Source organism: Trichoderma reesei (assembly GCF_000167675.1).
Source record: "Trichoderma reesei QM6a unplaced genomic scaffold TRIREscaffold_21, whole genome shotgun sequence".
Classification (NCBI taxonomy): Eukaryota; Fungi; Ascomycota; class Sordariomycetes; order Hypocreales; family Hypocreaceae; genus Trichoderma; species Trichoderma reesei.
The window spans coordinates 51,570-69,899 of NW_006711168.1; the positions used below are offsets into that span (position 1 = coordinate 51,570).

The 18,330-nt window shown below is 55.3% G+C and overlaps 7 protein-coding genes across 7 annotated transcripts; 4 read left to right on the plus strand and 3 right to left on the minus strand.

The window, feature by feature from the left end:
* Positions 1-61: 61 nt before the first annotated feature.
* TRIREDRAFT_80843 (uncharacterized protein) lies at positions 62-1,929 on the plus strand (the record flags this gene model as incomplete). Its single annotated transcript, XM_006968077.1, has 3 exons — positions 62-951; positions 1,022-1,293; positions 1,360-1,929. Exons 1-3 carry the CDS (start codon positions 765-767, stop codon positions 1,927-1,929), a joined length of 1,029 nt encoding a protein of 342 aa, XP_006968139.1. The 5' UTR covers positions 62-764.
* Positions 1,930-3,293: 1,364 nt separating this feature from the next.
* TRIREDRAFT_123382 (uncharacterized protein) lies at positions 3,294-4,979 on the minus strand (the record flags this gene model as incomplete). Its single annotated transcript, XM_006968136.1, has 3 exons — positions 3,294-4,350; positions 4,489-4,492; positions 4,952-4,979. The coding sequence occupies 3 exons, from the start codon at positions 4,977-4,979 to the stop codon at positions 3,366-3,368; spliced, it is 1,017 nt and encodes a 338-aa protein (XP_006968198.1). The 3' UTR covers positions 3,294-3,365.
* A 1,706-nt stretch (positions 4,980-6,685) lies between these two features.
* Positions 6,686-7,260, plus strand: TRIREDRAFT_67420 (microtubule-associated protein; the record flags this gene model as incomplete). Its single annotated transcript, XM_006968078.1, has 3 exons — positions 6,686-6,775; positions 6,928-7,145; positions 7,212-7,260. 3 exons carry the CDS (start codon positions 6,686-6,688, stop codon positions 7,258-7,260), a joined length of 357 nt encoding a protein of 118 aa, XP_006968140.1.
* Positions 7,261-7,981: 721 nt separating this feature from the next.
* TRIREDRAFT_67469 (maltose permease) lies at positions 7,982-10,016 on the minus strand (the record flags this gene model as incomplete). Its single annotated transcript, XM_006968137.1, has 5 exons — positions 7,982-8,203; positions 8,291-8,381; positions 8,450-9,486; positions 9,575-9,666; positions 9,755-10,016. The coding sequence occupies 5 exons, from the start codon at positions 10,014-10,016 to the stop codon at positions 7,982-7,984; spliced, it is 1,704 nt and encodes a 567-aa protein (XP_006968199.1).
* A 3,371-nt stretch (positions 10,017-13,387) lies between these two features.
* On the plus strand, positions 13,388-15,219 carry TRIREDRAFT_5233 (uncharacterized protein; the record flags this gene model as incomplete). Its single annotated transcript, XM_006968049.1, has 5 exons — positions 13,388-13,511; positions 13,567-13,569; positions 13,847-13,897; positions 14,008-14,657; positions 14,770-15,219. 5 exons carry the CDS (start codon positions 13,388-13,390, stop codon positions 15,217-15,219), a joined length of 1,278 nt encoding a protein of 425 aa, XP_006968111.1.
* A 362-nt stretch (positions 15,220-15,581) lies between these two features.
* On the minus strand, positions 15,582-16,760 carry TRIREDRAFT_40534 (uncharacterized protein; the record flags this gene model as incomplete). Its single annotated transcript, XM_006968070.1, has 2 exons — positions 15,582-16,535; positions 16,614-16,760. Coding segments are annotated over 2 exons (1,101 nt in total), but the record flags the coding sequence as incomplete, so codon positions are not given.
* Positions 16,761-17,381: 621 nt separating this feature from the next.
* On the plus strand, positions 17,382-18,254 carry TRIREDRAFT_80854 (uncharacterized protein; the record flags this gene model as incomplete). The annotated part of the gene is made up of 1 exon (XM_006968079.1): positions 17,382-18,254. The coding sequence occupies one exon, from the start codon at positions 17,382-17,384 to the stop codon at positions 18,252-18,254; it is 873 nt and encodes a 290-aa protein (XP_006968141.1).
* Between the last annotated feature and the right edge of the window lie 76 nt (positions 18,255-18,330).

Sequence of the window (18,330 nt, forward strand, 5' to 3'; positions counted from 1 at the left end):
AGTTTGGTGAGAGGAGGCTCCATTGCGTCTCTGCTTGTCGAGGCATCAAGGTTGTGTCGTCTCGAGGAATACTCTGTATCGGCATGCGGCCACGACCGCTGTAGCTTTCAGGTAGGTAGGTAGGTAGGTAGTGGAGCTAGATATAGCACTGCATTTATGCAACTATTGTCTGCAAAAAAGCATAGGATACACACATCCTCCTAGGGGATATCGGGATACAAAGTCATGATAATAGTAATAGTATCATATAGAATATAGATATACATATATAAAATAAATATTAATTATGAAATTATAATATTAACCTACGTATTGTATAGTGTTATATTTGTAAATATAGATGCAGAAATATATATAATCAAAACAAAAGTACTACCTCTGCTATTCTTATATTTTTATATACAGTAATTCTCTCCTTATAAGGCAGTGTGTAATCACGATTACTACTAAATCGAGTATAGTGTCTTGGTGCTCTAGCTCCCTGGAGGGGTAGGTGCCGCCAGTAGAATGACGGAACGCAGCGACGTAAGTCGGATAGGTACCTAATTGCTTCTTTGGCGATTCCACCGTCAAGCAAACAATCGACCACGACCGCGACCACGACCTCTAACCGCCAAACCAATTCACGTGGCTCCTGTTGTCATCGCCGGCGAACGAACCGCTTCGAGTCTATCTTCTTCTCCTCCTTCTTCTCACGCTGACCCCGAGCACCAACCCTCTCGCACGGCCTCGCTCAAGAACGATCCGGTCCCCAGCCAGCCACGATGCCGACCACCACCGCGGAAACGCTCTCGCTGGTGACCAGAAACGTCTCCGTCGCTCCGCTCGTCCTCCTCTCCGCCGTCGACCACTACAACCGAACAGTCACCAGCAAGACAAAGAGGCGGGTGGTCGGAGTTCTCCTCGGTCAGAATGACGGCAAGAACGTGAGGGTGTCCAACAGCTTCGCAGGTACGTCTTGATTTTGTGCAAGGAAATACCTAGCTCTGCATCTCACAGCGAGCTAACGGCTCTTCCTCAGTTCCCTTTGAGGAGGACGAAAAGGACCCTTCAGTATGGTTCCTGGACCACAACTACGTCGAGTCGATGAACGACATGTTCAAGAAGGTGAATGCGCGGGAGAAGCTGGTGGGGTGGTACCATACGGGACCCAAGTTGCGAGCCTCTGATCTCGAGATCAACGAGTTGTTCAAGCGCTACACGCCCAACCCGCTGCTGGTCATTATCGATGTCCAGCCAAAGGAGTCGGGCGTGCCCACCGATGCGTATTTTGCGGTTGAGGAGATCAAAGATGTAAGTTGCTTTCTGACGCATTGGCAGACGGAATGGGACTGATGATTGTGCCCTCTCCATGTATAGGATGGAACGACGACTTCCCGGACGTTTGTCCACACACCGTCCATCATCGAGGCCGAGGAAGCAGAGGAAATCGGAGTCGAGCATCTGCTGCGAGACATCCGCGACGTCGCTGTCGGCACCTTGTCCACGCGCGTCACTAACCAGCTGCAATCGCTCCAAGGGCTGCATCTTCGGCTACGAGACATTGGAGCCTACCTCCAGAAGGTCCTCGACGGCCAACTGCCCGTCAACCACGCGATCCTCGGCAACCTACAAGACGTCTTCAACCTTCTCCCCAACCTCTCCACGCCAGAAGACGACAGCAGAACAGGAGGCCACGAACTATCACACGCCATGAGCATCAAGACCAACGACCAGCTGATGGCCATCTACCTCAGCAGCCTGATACGCGCCATCACCGCATTCCACGACTTGATAGAGAACAAGATCCAGAACCGACAGCAGCAGGACGAGAAGGAGCCGAAGAAGGACGAGGCGAAGGACAAGGACGAGAAGAAGGACGCGGGCGCCACCAACGCAAACGGAGAGTCCAAGGAGAGCAGCGATAAAGAAAAGTCTAAAAAGAAGTAAGGGGCGGGAAAAGCGACTCTGACGCCTCCCGATATTGGAGGCGAAGGCATGCTTTGAGAGTGCTTTGAGTAGATAAAACGAACTATGGCTTTCTATATGTCTGGTGGCAGCAGGACCGCTAGGCTGAATATCAACTCAAATAGACATTGAAGGAATCATCTCATGTGAAGACCTCCTGTGTTTCCGTGCAGAGGCGTGTTAGACTCCTCCAATCACGGCAGCCAATTCCTCCTTCGTCGTATGTTTGTCTCGGCCATGGCCACCGCATGTCTTCCATTTCTCCGCCAGCAAGCACGCGAGGAGGTGTTTGCAGCACGGAAACTCATCGGGCGAAGCCGTTTCCAGACTGCCGAGCCGCAATAAAGGTGATGCAGATCTCTGAACAGACTGTTGGTCCTGCTTGTCTGGGTCGTGATAGTGGGAATACGCATCGAGAGCGAAGCCGCCACAGGAGCAATTCCACGCGTCAAGATGCACGGCGTAAGTCTTGTTCCTCAGCGGCGTGTGTCGTTTGCGCCTGGATGTATTAGTTGAGGCGGCAGATTGGACTGTGTACATGTATATCTGGCCAGGGGTGTCTGATTCTTTCCCGCTGCTGTGGGACATGATGCCGCTGCCGCTGGTGGTGTTGGTGGTGGTGGTGGTGGTGGTGGCATCTCCATGTGCAGGTTCAGTTCCAGCTTCTTGCTCCCCGTCCGCCGCCGCCGCCACGACGAAGCGACTGACGAGCCCCCGATCCAGCAAATCCAGGGCCGGCAAGAGAATATTGGGAAAGATGACGTGGAGCGTCAACAGCTGCCGTCGCCAGTTGGAGTGCTCGGCAAACGAGGGCCGGTCTGTGACAAGCGCCTCGGAAGCAGCAGCAGCAGCAGCATCGGTTAAGGAGGTGTCGGCGAAAAAGTCGCTTCCTGCTGGGAGAGGCGGCGATGGCGGGATGAGGGCCGCGAAGAGTCGGCGGTGGGACGGGAGATGCTCCTCGTCTACCATATTTTCTTTCCCCTCTACTCCCCCTTGGAGATGCCGCCTCAGCGTGTGTGCCCCTTGCGAGTGAGAGTATTGTCTGTCGAGGACTGATTGTTACGAGGCGGCTCTCAACCTGAAACCGTTGCGTGCGGCGTTCAGTGGTCGTGGCCCGTCAGTACAATGTGGATGAGTAGGTCCATCATGCCTCTCAACCTGGAAAAGGAAGCGTGTGAGAACCCGGAGATGAATATGTTCTGTGCTTTCATTCGGAGGAGTCAAGTTTTACGAATATCGTCTGTTCAAAATTGGCACATAATGATTCTCCTCTCGAACCGTCCCCGTTAGTCTATTTTAGGTACTACATGATATAAATCTGGCATTTCTTGTCTTTTTTGTCTATTCCGCTACAATTACAAAATATACTGCAAAAAAAAAAAAAAGTGTGTGATGTTTGTTATACAGTGATATACCAATTACACCCACTCCTTGGGCTCCTTGAGCACATCCACCAGCCTCTGCTCCCTGCTCTTGGGCTCCGGCTCGTACATGTATTTCCAGCTCGCCGTCAACGGCAAGCTCATGAGAATGCTCTCGACTCGTGATCCGGGCGTGTTTAGCCCAAAGGCGGTCCCTCGGTCGTGGACCAGGTTGAACTCGACATACTTGCCTCTGCGGATCTGCTGCCACTCCTTCTCCTTGGCATCAAAGGGCATGTCCTTGCGCTTCTCGAGGATGGGGATGTACGACGGCAAGAAGGCCTTGAGGCAGTCCTGAACAAAGGCAAAGGTGTTCTCCTGGTCGCGCTCTGTCTCGTCGAGATCGTCAAAGAAGATGCCTCCCACGCCGCGACACTCGCCGCGGTGCTTGTTGAAGAAGTACTTGTCGCACCACTTCTTGAACCGAGGGTAGTACGTCTTGTCGTGGGAGTCGCAGGCCTCCTTGATCGTCTTGTGGAAGTGGATGGCGTCCTCGTCAAAGAGGTATGACGGCGTCAGATCGCAGCCTCCTCCGAACCACCACGCCTGAGAGCTACCGTCGGGATTGGCCGTCTCGAAGTACCGGTAGTTGAGGTGCACCGTAGGGGCCATGGGGTTGGACGGGTGCAGCACCATGCTCAGGCCGGCGGCGAAGAACTCCAGGGACTCGACGTCGGGGTCGAGGTTCTTGTGGTTCTCGCGCATCTTCATGATGGCAGGCTTGGGCAGCGATCCGTAGACGACGCTGACGCCAACGCCGGCCTTTTCGAACACGTTACCCTCCTGCAGCACGCATGTGATGCCGCCGCCGCCATTGGGCCGTGTCCACTCGTCTTTCCGAAACTTCTTTCCATCGATGCGCTCGAGTTCTTTGACAATGATCTGCTGCTGCTCTTTGATGAACTTCTCCATCCGCAGGCGCATGGGCGACTCCTCGGTGACAGCCGCCTCTCTCTTCTTCTGCTCGTCCTTCTCGGCGAGGCTCGAGACGTCAAGTTTCGCAGGCTCCGTCGTTGACTAGCACGACAAAGAAGGGGGACACTTGTAAGCTGAGTTCGGTCTTGGTTGCGCTTCTGGGAGCAAGGACGGTGTCTCCCAGGACCTGGCGTTTGAGACTCACCAAGCTGTAGGCCAAGGGAGCCGTGACGCCAATTGCGGCGGCTGCGAGCCAGACGGCTGCCGAGGACGAGCCTCCGAAGCTGGCGGGACCTCGACGGCTGCCCGAAGCAGTGGACGCCCATCGACTGAGGGTCAATTGGCCTCTGGGAGCCCTTGCTGAACGCAGGCGAACCTGCGAGGCCACGCGCTGAACATAGCGAGTGGCAGCCGAGGGCGCGGCCATGGCGGGGGGTTTCAGATGGTGATGGGAACAAAGAGACCAAGTGCTGGGCCTGGACTGAAACGCAAGACTGGGCCGGACAAAGACGGGAGACGCTGGGCTTAAGAGGAACACGGCCTCGAGAGTCAGCCGGAGAAGGAGAATTTTCGAGTCTTGGGATGCTCGTTGAATTGGGCAATTAGCCCCTCCACCAATCGAGCCACCGGCTTCTTGGTGGCGTGTTCAGCGGTTGACATCTTCCCACGCGAATAGTCATGCCGGGGCCGGATCATGGCTCTCGTCGGCACAAGCTCGGATCGGGCGACGAAGCGGGAATTGAACCGTCTGAGCGGAGCGTCTCACCGTGATGGCTCGACGAGTATCGATGGAAACTTTGGACGAGAGAAGGAAGCAAAGATCGGATTTCTTTAGGAAAAATTCGAAAGAGAACAAGGCGTCATGGTTCTGGAGCTGCAGAACAGACGCGACACGGACATTGTTCCAATGAAGCTTCTTTCATGAGCTGATGCGTGGACGAGTGCTGCTCTGAAACGTCATTCATCTCCCACGACCGCTTTGACATGTTCATAAAGACATTATAGCTCTCCCGTTCCTGTTCCTGGTGCTTTGTGCGAATCATCTTCAAGTTGGTCCACCACAAACGTTTCTGCAAGTGCTTCTAGGAGAGCTTCGAGATCTAGACTAGGTACCTACCTAGGTATCAAAGACAGCTGACTCTTGTTCACGGTGAAGGCGAATACGGTGCCAGCAGACAAGGCAACAACCGCTGCTCAGCTCCTGCGATCGGCCAGGAGCACTTGAACTCACTCTTTCGTAATCTTTGTCCCTTGCATCTTGACTGGAGCAACTGGGATAAGTCCAAGTGTGGCTGGTGCGGCACAGAGGTACCTCTTAGAGATACCCGTAGCGATCGGTACTTCCGCCATGGAGAGAATGCCAAAGCAGCCCGCGCCAGACGTAGCAGTAAGCCCTGCCTGTGACGGGGTGACTCGGTGCTTGGGCACAAGGGTCTGGCAGCTGATCATGTGGCCCGCGGTGTCAGGTACCTTGCCAAGTGCAGTACAAGTACCTCTGCTAAAGACGGAGCCGTCGGCGGCGCTGCGGGAAGCTGCGACGTGCTGGTGCCAGTTGCCATACAGTGACGCTGCGGCGCTGCACTGTGGGACTGTGTGCCAGAGACTGTGCCCGCGCGCGGAGGCGGTACCCGGGGGAGCTGCCGCCCTTGCCAGAGGCAGGTACTCGCCCCATACCGCGTTAGGACTCGGAGCTCCTGGTGCGGCTGGCCCCTCGACTCGCTGCAGGCCTCGTACCCTCGATGTACCTTGCGAGTTGATTCACCGCCCGCGTTCCCGCAATCGCCCTTTGAGCTCTAGCGCCTCCCTCCGCCTCAAGGCATCAGTGCGAGCTTGCGCTGCGTTCAGCGAACAAAAGTGACATCCACGGTGACAAGGTGCCAAAAGGTGACAAAGCCGACACACACACACACAAAGAGCAGCACAGACGGACCTGGCGTCACTGCCTGCCTGCGCCTCTTACCTCTTGCCTTGTCGTCCACTCTCTCTCTCTGCCTTTTGCCTTGTCAGGCCTTACCGTGTCTGGCCACCGCCTTGTTCAGTCCAGTCATCGGGCCAGAGTCACTGGGTCACTCACCCCTCTCCCACGTCGTCACCAACCGACGCCTGCTATTAAACCTAACCCGAGCCTCGACATCATTTCTGCATCCCTACATCCCTCAATCCCTTTTCTCTTCATCGTGCACCCCTTTCCATCTCTTGCATCTCGACAGCCCACGCCAGCCTCGACAGAGCCGCTCACCGCAGTCGCCCTATCTATCTAACCGCCTCTGCTTATCGCCCCGAGTCCGCCCTTTATATCGCCGTCGCTGCCGCCATCGCCATCCGCAGCCGCACTCCAACTCTTGCTCCCTTCCATCACCGAACAAGACCCCAACAACCCCTTACCGTCCAACATCGCCAAGATGCGCAGCAAGTTCAAGGACGAGCACCCCTTCGAGAAGCGCAAGGCCGAGGCCGAGCGCATCCGACAGAAGTACTCCGATCGCATTCCTGTATGTCGTCACCTGCTGGCTTCGTTCCATTCCCTCCCCATCCCATCTGCTCCTATCAGAACCCAGACGAAGCAGCATGCACCCACCCGCTTTGCTGCGGCTACCCTTTTGAAGCTTGACAGCTGACCGAGCCCCCCCTTTAATCTCTACAGGTCATCTGCGAAAAGGTCGAGAAGAGCGACATCGCTACCATCGACAAGAAGAAGTACTTGGTTCCCGCGGACCTGACAGTAGGCCAGTTCGTCTACGTCATCCGCAAGAGGATCAAGCTTTCGCCCGAGAAGGCCATTTTCATCTTCGTGGATGAAGTCCTTCCCCCGACCGCTGCTCTTATGAGCAGCATCTACGAGGAGCACAAGGACGAGGATGGGTATGAATGCCGTCTGGTAACCTTCTTTGCGAGTTTGATCATGTTGGCTAACAATTTGCTCTGCAGATTCCTGTACATCACGTACTCCGGCGAGAACACCTTTGGTACCGCATAAACACCGAGGCGATACTGGGGATCATTCCAAGCCGATGAGGCTGATGCTGGCGTTCTGGTCGTTGGGCTTATACTCTTTTCGATTGATGGGGGGATATTATGGGAGCTTTGTGATATTGCGAATTCGTTGTTTTTAGGCAAGAGGAATCAAGTTGAAGCAGGATGCCGAAGCACCCCCTCTCAACCCACCTCCGTCGCACGCCTTGCTTGCCGAGAGAATGAACAGTGCTGCGAGAAAGGAGGGACGGAGCGGCTTTTGCGTATAGGCAGCCAGGCAGCGTATATAGCGTTGCGGCTTCTGTCCAGCGTTGGGTCGTTCCGCTCTCGCCTTTGCTCAGCGCACCTATGCCTGTTTCTGTTTATTTGGTTTTTTTAGTCGACGCAATCGCAGAGGATTAATCTTAGCATATCCACCAATAGATGTTCCGTCCTACCCTTATAACCCCCTTGCGTGCTCTAATCTTTTGCGCAATGTATCTGTGAAGCGGGCCAGGAGCACAGAATGATAAATCAAGACATTATTATTTGTAGATCAAGTGATGATCATCGGCATGAGCATCGTGAAGGGCTCACATGGTATATACGTTCCAGCGATCCAAAATAGGTGGTAATCCAACAAAAGCTACGCTCTCCCCCTCCCACCCAGAGTCATTAATAGTCATAATAACAGAAGAAAGCAAAAGAAATAGGTCATCCAGGAACAAAATAAATGAAAGAAATCATCAAACAAATGAAATCTTTTCCACGTGCGTCTTCATGATGCCATCGTACTGGTGCATGACCTTTTCGTCAATGGACTCGTGGAATACGTCTACCTTTGTGGAGGAAAACTTGCGCGCGGGAATCTTCTTCTCAAAGAGCACGTCGAGCTCGGCAAAGGTGCGGCCGCGGGGCTCGGGGAGGCGGAAGTAGGTGTAGACGATGCAGCAGAAGCAGATTCCGCCCTGCAGAGCAAAGTTAGCTTCCGTATATCTTCTGTGGTAGAAACAAATGTGACAGGTAGAGAGAGACTGATTAAGGGGCTATCTTACCCAGAAGAAGCCGGTGTAATTGCTCCAGTCCCAAGCCTTGGGATTCAGCATGTATGGCGTCAGGACGTTGGTGACGATGCCCACAATGTTGCTACACGGGGAAAGGTTAACAGTCTGATGCTTGTCTTGATCCAAACACAAGAGGGTATATAAGCTTACTAAAGGTTTCGTGCCAGCACAACCGTCTTGATCTGCAGCCTGCGGGAAGAGAGCTCGCCGACAAGGGAGTAGCACACGGTGCCGACGGTGAGCTGGTAGAAGAGGGCCCAAACAACCATGATGCTGCCGGTGGCGAGCGAGCCCTCTCTCCTGTGCGACTCGGGGACCAGGCCCAGGAAGCCCAGAATGAAGAGCATACTGCACAGGCCGCAGAGGCCGTAGAGGTACAGCGAGCGACGGCCGACGCCCATCGTCATCAGGCCCCAGGCGCCAAAGACGCCGACCATGTTGATGGCGTACTGGCCGAGGGCGAACGAGTACGAGTCCTTGGTGGACAGGCCGGCCTGCTGCAGAAAGTAGGTGGAGTAGTTGGAGAAGGCATTGCCGCTGAGGTTCTGGATGGCCCACGTCATGCACACAATCTCGGTGCGGCGCAGGTCGACTCCCTTGAAGCAGTCCCAGTACGTGGCGCCGGCTGTCATCTTCTCCTCGAGGGCCGTCGTGTGGACCATCATGGCCACCGTCTCGTCGGCGTCAAAGTCCGTCTCGCGGTTCAGGCTCGTCAGGCGGAGCAGGGACTTCTTGGCCTCCTCAGCCTTGCCCTGGCGGACGAGCCACCAGGGCGATTCGGGGGCAAAGTAGATGGCGATGAAGAGCGGCAGCGGCCACATCCACTGCAGGCCGTAGGGGATGCGGTACGCCCACTCGTCGTTGCGCTTGAGCATGGCGTAGATGACGCCGATGCCAATTTCCTGGCCGAGGCCCCAGCAGAAGTTGACATAGGTGGTCAGGTATCCTCGCAGGGCGACGGGGCAGACCTCGGAGGCGTAGGTGACGGTGATTGTCTGGAAGATGCCCCACGGGATACCGCACAGGATCTCGGCGACCAGCAGCGTCTCGACATTGGGCGCGGTGAAGAAGATGGCCGTGAAGGCGGCAACCAGGATGAGGCAGCCCATGACAGTTTTCCGGTATCCGAATCTCTCAGAGACGAAACCGTTGATGAAGAGACCAATGATTTCACCGACAGTGGCACCCTGTAATTTGGTCGAACTGTTAGTTCCGATAAGACCTCATTTTCGCTCGAGACGACTACTGAGCAAGGGGGAGGAACCGTGGACATACGTTGCTCAAGCCAGACTGCCATCTGGCTGGCACCTGATACGTGCCGTCTGGGTACAGCTCGCCGTATTTCTCATTGAATTGAGGGAAAGCATCTGCCAGGCGAGTCAGAAACCGTTAGCTAAAGCTCAAGGCTGGGAATGTAAATGGCCGAGCGTAGGAGTGCCCAGGAGGATTTCTTACAAAAGTTGTTTACAAGGCTGACGTCGTAGCCCTCCATGACAATACAGGTGGAAATGAGGATGCTCCACGCAATGGCCTTGGGATACAGCTTGATGCCCTGGAGCAGCGTCATTGACTGCTCCTTGGCAGCGGCAGCTCGAGCGCTCTCAATGACCAGGCGCTGGTCGTGGGAGAAGTCGCCTGCCCCGCCATCGACGTCCTGGACGCCGCCGGTGGTGACATCTTTGGACGACTGAATGTCGACGCCATCCGCAGAGGCCATCTCCTTCTCGATGCCAGAGGAAGCCATGACGAGAAGCAGGTGGCGCGAATGGCCGGAACAGAAATAGAGGAGGAAGAAGGTTTCAGGCAAGGAGAACAAGACTGAACCGCTATCGCGAGGACATCAGGCTGCTCTGGTGTTGTCGTCCGCGCTCTTCACAGCAAAGTGGGCTGGAACCGAGAAGGAAAAAAAGAGGAGGCCGAGGAGAGAAGGATGGATGTGGAACGAGAGGGGAGGATAAATAGGAATACGAAGGACTAGGAGGTGAAGAGCAAAAGTGCGGAGACCGACGAGGAGTAAGAGAAGAAGAGAAAGGAAGAGATGGAGGGCAGAACGGGACGGCGAGCTCAAAGGACGAGGTTGAGATGCAGGTGCAAGGCCAGGGTCGGTTCGACGGCCGCGGGTCGAGCTAAGCCGAGCGCTCTGGAGTCGATCCAATGGTGCGAGCCCGTTTCTCTGGAGCCTTGGGGCCGAAGTGGGCTTTGGACGAATCGGTCAATGTTTGTAGGTCATGTATTATCGGAAGCATTCGCACAACACGGAGACGAAAGGTGAACGATCGAACGAGAGGTGGTTGGTTGAGGAACTGTTATTATTTCGCCAGCGGTACCATGTTGAAGCCTTATGACCTGCCAAGGAACGGAGGTTTCTTCACTCGGTACATCTCTTGACCTACCTACTCGCCGCCTTGTAACTGTACACATTCTCAGATATTACTACACAAGAAAAGGCGGGAAAAAAAAAAAAAAAACTTTCTGTTTAGCTCACACAGCGTCTCGTTTGGTGACACTAATCATTAGCAAATTGCAAAGCCCGGGAGTGGCTCGTTGGCGGCGGAGGAGCCCGCAGAAAGAAGAGCTGCTTCGGTCCTAGGTCCTAGGTTCAAGGAACACGCGACCTGGCTAGCCTCAGTCGGGCAAAGTAGCAGCATAACGGCGATGGGGCAAATTGTGATATCGACTGGGTTTGTTTGAGTCTTTTTGGGTTCTCGTTCTGGTTCTGGTTCTGGATAGAAGGCAAGAGAATTAGATGCCCCGGGTCTTGAGGGGTCACCGCTGCTGGGAGTTGATCTGACGCTGTTGGTTATGGTAATTGGTGAGTTGGTTGGTTGGTTGGTTGGTTGCATATGTTCCTCGGCATCACTTGCATGTGCTGTAGAAAGTTTTGCGCGGGCAAGGTGGCCAAATGATTCCGACAGGGGGCTGATGGAAGAGAGTCATGGAAGTTTCCGTACTATGCACACAGGCCACTTGGGTCCAAACCATTCCCAGACAAATTGTGCAAATAATACGGTGAAGCTGCCAGAGAGACAGAGAAGAGGTTCGCTCAATTACAATCACTATACAGCAAGTACCACAAGTGAGAATATCTAGTAGGTATAGACGTCAAGGCAACATGGACGCCGGATCTGGACTGTCATTATCTCCCATCCCACGATCGTTGAAGTTGTGCATGTATCACCAACAGCATCTGCAACACCTGCACGTGCCGGTAATGGGGAGGTCGTACTCAACGGCAGATCAGATTCAGTACACGCAGTAGTACTAGTGATAGTAGGTAGAGACAGCAGCAGCTCTACAGCAAGGCTGACGGGCCGTGACCTCCTCCAACAGGCTGGGCCAATAACAGGCGCCGCGATTCTACAGCACCAGCACCCGTCAAAGGCACAGCTGTCGTCACTCTCCCGCATCCCCACGGGGTAGAATCTGAGATGTCGTCGATGCGGGGGAAGCGCTAGATGCGCCGCTTCGAACAAGCTCTGCCCCATCCATGCCATCATGCCCGGCAATCTGGGCAGCCTGCGTCGCTCGCGTTGGGGGGCCCCTTGGAGGTTCTGCGGCTGTTCTGGCGATGCGCAGGCGAGCGGCGTTTTGGTGTCGTGGGCCGCCGGACACAGCCAAAAAAATCATCGCGGCCCACTGCTTTTTCGGCGGCGCTAGCCGAGAGGGGAGAAGGGAGAAGAGACGAGATCAGCTGGGCTCGCCGGTGAGTTGCCTGTTTGAGTAATTTTTTTGGACTTGCAATAATGGAGCAGGCAGAGAGAATCCATTATCGTATCGATATCGCTCGAAAGGGCATGCATGGCCTGCCTGGTGATGCCCTCATATCTCGGCTTGCGGATGCTATCAAAGAAGCATCTTGACAGCATCTGTGCCAGCCTCAAAGCTTGGTCAGAGTCTTGTTGCTGGTCGGATATAGTCGGTCAAATCTTGCAAACACACTCAATGTCGGTTTGCGGGGAAAGTAATTGAGGGCAGGTGATGCGACGGCAGAATTGGATATGGAGTCTCCAACCGATGGTGTCGTAAATTCTATAACTTCTTCAGCTGGCAGGATGGGCAAACGATGACCCAAGAGACGAAGCCTATCACCATCGTTTTCAAGTCTCCCAATGAACAATTTCCAGAGGCCACATCTCACAGCCATAAGCACTCTATTTCTCCTGAGGACAGCCAGCGAAAATCAAGCGCACAGTATTAAGCTTAGGTTAAGTTTACTACTACCTAGTAGTAGCTAGCAATCACGATTACCACTGGAGATCGTTTCCTCACCTCTCCCGCATTATATAGGTAAGGTACCTAGTAGTTCGTCGGAGCAGCTTGCAGCAATATTCGTCACTCTTGGGTTCACTCACGTCTTTCTGAGCTCAGCCGGCGATATATTTGCCCGCAGCGCCGTCCCCTTTCAGTTTGTAGCTGTCCTCGGAGGCATGTCGGAGCGTGCTCTATGTACAAGTACCTGGCTGACCAAGGTAGACCAAGTTTTCTCCGAGCCTTCCCCGCACAATTGCTGCGACAAAGGCGACTTTTTCCGTATGAGCACATCCTTTGACAATATTGAGCTTTGGTAGGACATCAACAGCTGTTGCCTTAGTATACCTCGCCTTATCAGTAGGTGACGTGCACCAACAAGCCACTGCAGTAACATGACAGTAATCTGCTTGTTAGCCCATGTTTAAGATGGCTTCTGACGAGAATGATGCTGTTGTAACAACAACTACCTACTGAAGAGACATGTTGAAGAAAGAAAAGCAGCATTTAATTCCCTCTTCCTTCCGTCTCTTCCCCGTTTCCACCTAGCGGTGCCTTTTGCTCCGAGCTCACTAAACCAACACCAGCAGGCGACCCCACCAGAATTTTGCTCAACCGCCCAGCGACATCGAACCACCTCCGACGTCTGACTGTACCTCGTCTCCTGGTCTGACTACCATCACCTCTTTGGCCTCACCCTCGACTGAGCAGCTTGACGAGCCTCAGCACCTTTTGGGACCCTCAATTGCCCGCTATAACATCTCTTATTCCTCTCCCTAGCAGGGCCGTTATCCCCTCTCCCCTCTCCGTCAAGCCCCCTCTGCCGCCCTCACTTTCAAAATGATGCTGTCCACTCTTCGAGTTGCGAGCAGGCGAGCTGTCGCCCTGCGCCCTGCGACCCTGAGGCTCACCAGCCGTGCTGCCCTGTCTACCTGGATCAACGTTCCCCAGGGCCCTCCTGTGAGTCGGCAACTGGACCGGCGTTGCTTGCATGGACCGTAACTGACAGTTGTATGCAGGATGTAAGTTGATCGATTGGCCGAGAAACTCGGCCTTAACACCACCCAACGTCGACGACCGATATAGACGGATGTCCGAAGATGCGCCAGATACTCACTTGATCCCGTCGAATTTGGTATATATGTATCAATTGCACCGGTTAAGCTAACATGGTTCTTTTGTTCGAAACATTGATAGGCCATTCTTGGTACGGCTCGTCTTCTCCGACTTCTGCTGCATCACAGCCGCAGACCCAGTCTTGCGTTGCGTTCCAGGCCACTGACTCCTCCTCTCTTGCAGGTATTACCGAAGCCTTCAAGGCCGACAAGTTCGAGCAGAAGATCAACCTCGGTACGATACCCCTTCGTCTCTACAGCAGCTTTCGGCATTCAATATCGCCCCTCCACGTCACCTCTGATGTGCCGCAACGCCGATGAAAACATATACTTATCCACATATAGGCGTTGGCGCATACCGTGACGATGCTGGCAAGCCTTACGTCCTCCCCTCGGTTCGCGAGGCCGAGAGGAAGATTGTCGACGCCAAGCTGAACAAGGAGTACGCCGGCATCACCGGTGTCCCCGAGTTCCCCCCTCTGGCCGCCAAGTTGGCCTACGGACCCAACCAGTCCGTCCTCGACCGCGTTGCCATTACCCAGACCATCTCCGGCACCGGTGCCCTGCGCGTTGGTGCTGCCTTCTTGCAGCGCTTCTACTCGGGTGACAAGAAGATCTTCATCCCCAACCCCTCGTGGGCCAACCACAAGGCCGTCTTCAGCGACGCCGGCCTCAAGGTCGAGACCTACCGCTACTACAACAAGGACACCATCGGCCTCGACTTTGACGGCCTGATTGCCGACCTCAAGGCTGCTCCCCTGGCCAGTGTCTTCCTCTTCCACGCCTGCGCCCACAACCCTACCGGCGTCGACCCCACCCCCGAGCAGTGGAAGGAGATCTCCAAGGTCGTCAAGGAGCAGAGCCACTTTGCTTTCTTCGACATGGCCTACCAGGGATTCGCCTCCGGTGACACCGACAGGGACGCCTTTGCCGTTCGCTACTTTGTTGAGCAGGGCCACGACATTGCTCTGTGCCAGTCGTTCGCCAAGAACATGGTAAGCATAACATGCACTCCTATAATCATCATAGAACGACGTAGCATGATGCCCATCGTTCGATATCTTATCTCAAGGAAGCGGGAGGGAAATGCTGACACTGGTTGACTAGGGTCTCTACGGAGAGCGTGTTGGCGCCTTCTCCCTGACGACGGCCGACGCCGACGAGAAGAAGCGCGTCGAGTCCCAGCTCAAGATCCTCATCCGCCCCATGTACTCCAACCCCCCCATCCACGGCGCCCGCATCGCGTCCGAGGTGCTGAGCAACCCCAAGCTGTACAAGCAGTGGCTCGGCGAGGTCAAGGAGATGGCCGACCGCATCATCACCATGCGCGCCCTGCTCAAGGAGAACCTCGAGAAGCTGGGCTCCAAGCACGACTGGTCGCACATCACCAGCCAGATCGGCATGTTCGCCTACACCGGCCTCAACGCCGAGGAGATGGAGAAGCTGGCCAAGGAGTACTCCGTCTACGCCACCAAGGACGGCCGCATCTCCGTTGCCGGCATCACCAGCTCCAACGTTGGCCGTCTGGCCGAGGCCATCTACAAGGTCAAGGGCTAAACGGTGTTAGCGATACCGATGATAGAATAAAGGACGAGCTTTGGAAAAAAAAAGGAAGCGAGTTTACACTGTCAAATCGTTTCACCAAAAGCGAGGGCTGCTTTTTCTTCAAAAGTCAGGATAGGGCCAAGAATACAAAGAAACCTCGGCGTTGTTGATAGTTTTCAGACCATTGTTTTTGTAATAGTCGATGTAACAATATGACGAAGCAACGTCTCTAGTAAATGTATTGTGCCCTTGTGCTAATTGTAACAGATCATGCTTTTTTTCAGTAAAGGTTAGAAAGGATAATGATGCGCGCTAAATTGTCGAGTCAAACGAAAATAGTCATGTCATGTCTCTCATCGCATATCATGAAGTCGTAATCGGTCCATGTCCCTTTGGGCATCGTCCACATGCTTTCCGTTGTCGAAATATCCCACGGCAGCCTGTCTCGATGAAACTCTCCCCTCATCATCATCATCACCATCATCATGATGATGATGATGCAAGTCACCCCGAGAATGCCCATCACGAGCATCAAGCTCAGCCTGCAACCTCCGCGCCCTCTCCGCAATCCGCGCATTGGCATCCTTCAGATGAGCCCCGTAGCGCTGCAGCGCGGCCGCGCTCTCGGGCGAGTACACGTCCCGCCTGAGCTTCCACAGCGCCTGCTCGGCGAGCTTCTCGGCGCGCTGGGCCTCGAGGGAGACGTCGGACGCGCGGAGCTCCAGGCTGCGGGCGATGACGCCGTGCTTGGCCTCGAGGGTGCGCACGAGGCACGTGAGGCACTCGGACAGGATCTGGAGCAGCCTTGTGAGGGACGAGACGGTGCGGATGCGGGCCGCCTTGAGCGTCTCCTCGGCGGCGGCCAGGCTCGCGTTGAGGGCGGCGAGGTCCTTGGGCAGGGAGGCGACGTGGCGGTGGAGGTAGGACGGGTTCATGGTGGGGTGGACGATGCGGGCGAGGCCGAGGGCGGAGGCGTGCAGGCTGCACGCAATCAGGTCGGCGAGGTCCGGCAGGAGAGCCTCAAAGTCGGAGAGCGGCGGGCTGGACAGCAGGAGGGCGAGGGAGTCCGGGGCCAGCGTGTCCACGGCATCGAGGAACGAGGGCAGGACGAGGAGGAGCTCGAGGAGGGCTTCTGGCGTGGCTTCGGCCGAGGACTGCGCTTGTCGCTGCTGCAGACGCTCGCTGGCTCGGGAGAGCCTCGTGGATGGTGTTGTTGTTGATGATGATGATGACGATGATGAGGGCTTCGGCTCGGGAGGCGTGGCGGTTGCGATGGCGCGCTCTAGGAGGTAGTGCCTTGTTGCTTTGTGACGATGCTTGTCCAGGCCCTGGGGGGGGGGGGGGGAAGAAACCGGATCATCAATTGGAGTTCGTGATGAGGAGGCTCTATCTAAATTGGTGCTCACCTTTTGCACCGCGGCTCGATCCTTGGCCTCGGCATCTTCTTTGGTCGAGCCATCCGGGTTCAGGATGGCCGTGGTGATGACCCGGTAGAGCTTGGCAAAGTCCGGGTTGCTCTGCAGCATCTTTTGCTCAAGGGGGGGAAACATGCTCTCCACGGCCCCCAGTGTGGCAAAGGGGATATTGAAGCTCAATCAAGCATGAAAAAAAAAAAAAAAAATGATCAACTGCAATGGTAGAGACAAGCGAAAGGGGAAAAGCTCAAATGAAGCCCCCTTCTTTGCAATGCTTCATTCATTTCTGTTGCACCCCCCTCCGACCGACGAAGCCCAACTTGCATCCAACGTGGGGTAATTGACAAAAGGGAGTGCCCAAAAAACATTCTTAGTGCAACTTGCCAGCTTCTTGCCTGTGTGGCTTCCAGGTCCTCAGCCTTACCGCTAGCGCGCGAAAGCACCGCGGGGTCTCGTGACTTCAGACGCCATACAAAGTGCAAGTTCACACGTAGGTAGGTACCTACCTGTTAAGGTGTCCCGCCATCGGAGCCGGATCATTTAGATGATGCGCGCTCTCATCAGATTGTGCGCAACTCCAAGCAAGTCCGTCCAAAATTCTCCAGTTGGTGGCATCGAGGGGCATCAATTCGGGTCATTGTTCTCTCCCGCCGCTCCTCAATCGAGCACTCAACCCCTCAATGGTCTTGTCATAAGGTCACTGAGCATCTCTCGGCCTGCTAAAGTTCTATCCGGACAAGTAACGAGCGCACAACAGCCATGGCGCCCGCACTGCCCTCGTTCACGGCCCTCGCGGCCTCGGCCTCACGATCACCGTCCTCGTCCATCCTCATCGCCTCCACCCTCCGATGCCTCTCCCAGATCCAGCCTTCACCGTCATTATCATCATCATCATCAACAACAACAATAAACTCACTCACGGCAACCCCCCGCGCCTTTTCAACCACAACCCCCCGCCCAACAAAAACCGTCAAGCCGCACCGCCTCCCGAGCGACCTCATCCCGCCCTACCCCTACGGCGAGCGCCGCATCTACAAGCAGTCCAACGCAGGCCTCTACGGCTCCGCCCGCATCCGCTTCGGCAACAACGTCGCCCCCAAGCACAACAACAAGTCGCGCCGCTTCTGGCGCCCCAACGTCCACGTCAAGGCCTTTCCCATGCCCTCCCTCGGCGGCGCCCGCGTAAAGACCCGCCTCACCCTGCGCGTCCTCAAGACCATCCGCCGCGAGGGCGGCATCGAAAACTACCTGCTCAAGAGCAAGCCCGCCCGCGTCAAGGAGCTGGGCCCCGGAGGCTGGAACCTGCGCTGGCTGCTCATGCAGAGCCGCGCCGTGCAGCAAAAGTTCAACGACGAGAGGGTCGCCTTGGGGCTCGAGCCCCGCGAGGTCGAGGACAGGGACGACATCATTCAGTATGCCCTGGACTATGCCACCCCGGGCCCCTTGAGCTTGAGGAGCCAGGCCACGCTGGCCGAGATGAGGGCTGCCCTCGATCAGACGTTTGTTCTGGGCGACGAGGACTTGGCGGATCTCGAGGGCATCCAAGAGCTGTCTGACGAGGATGAGGAGCTGCTGCTACGAGAGCTGGATAGGGCCGAGGAAGAGGCAAGGTCAAGAGAACCCAAGGCGTAAAAAAAAAAAGGGCAAGGAGCCGCGATGTAACAACTCTACAAAACCTTTCTAGTCCCTTTGCTTTTTTCTGTATATC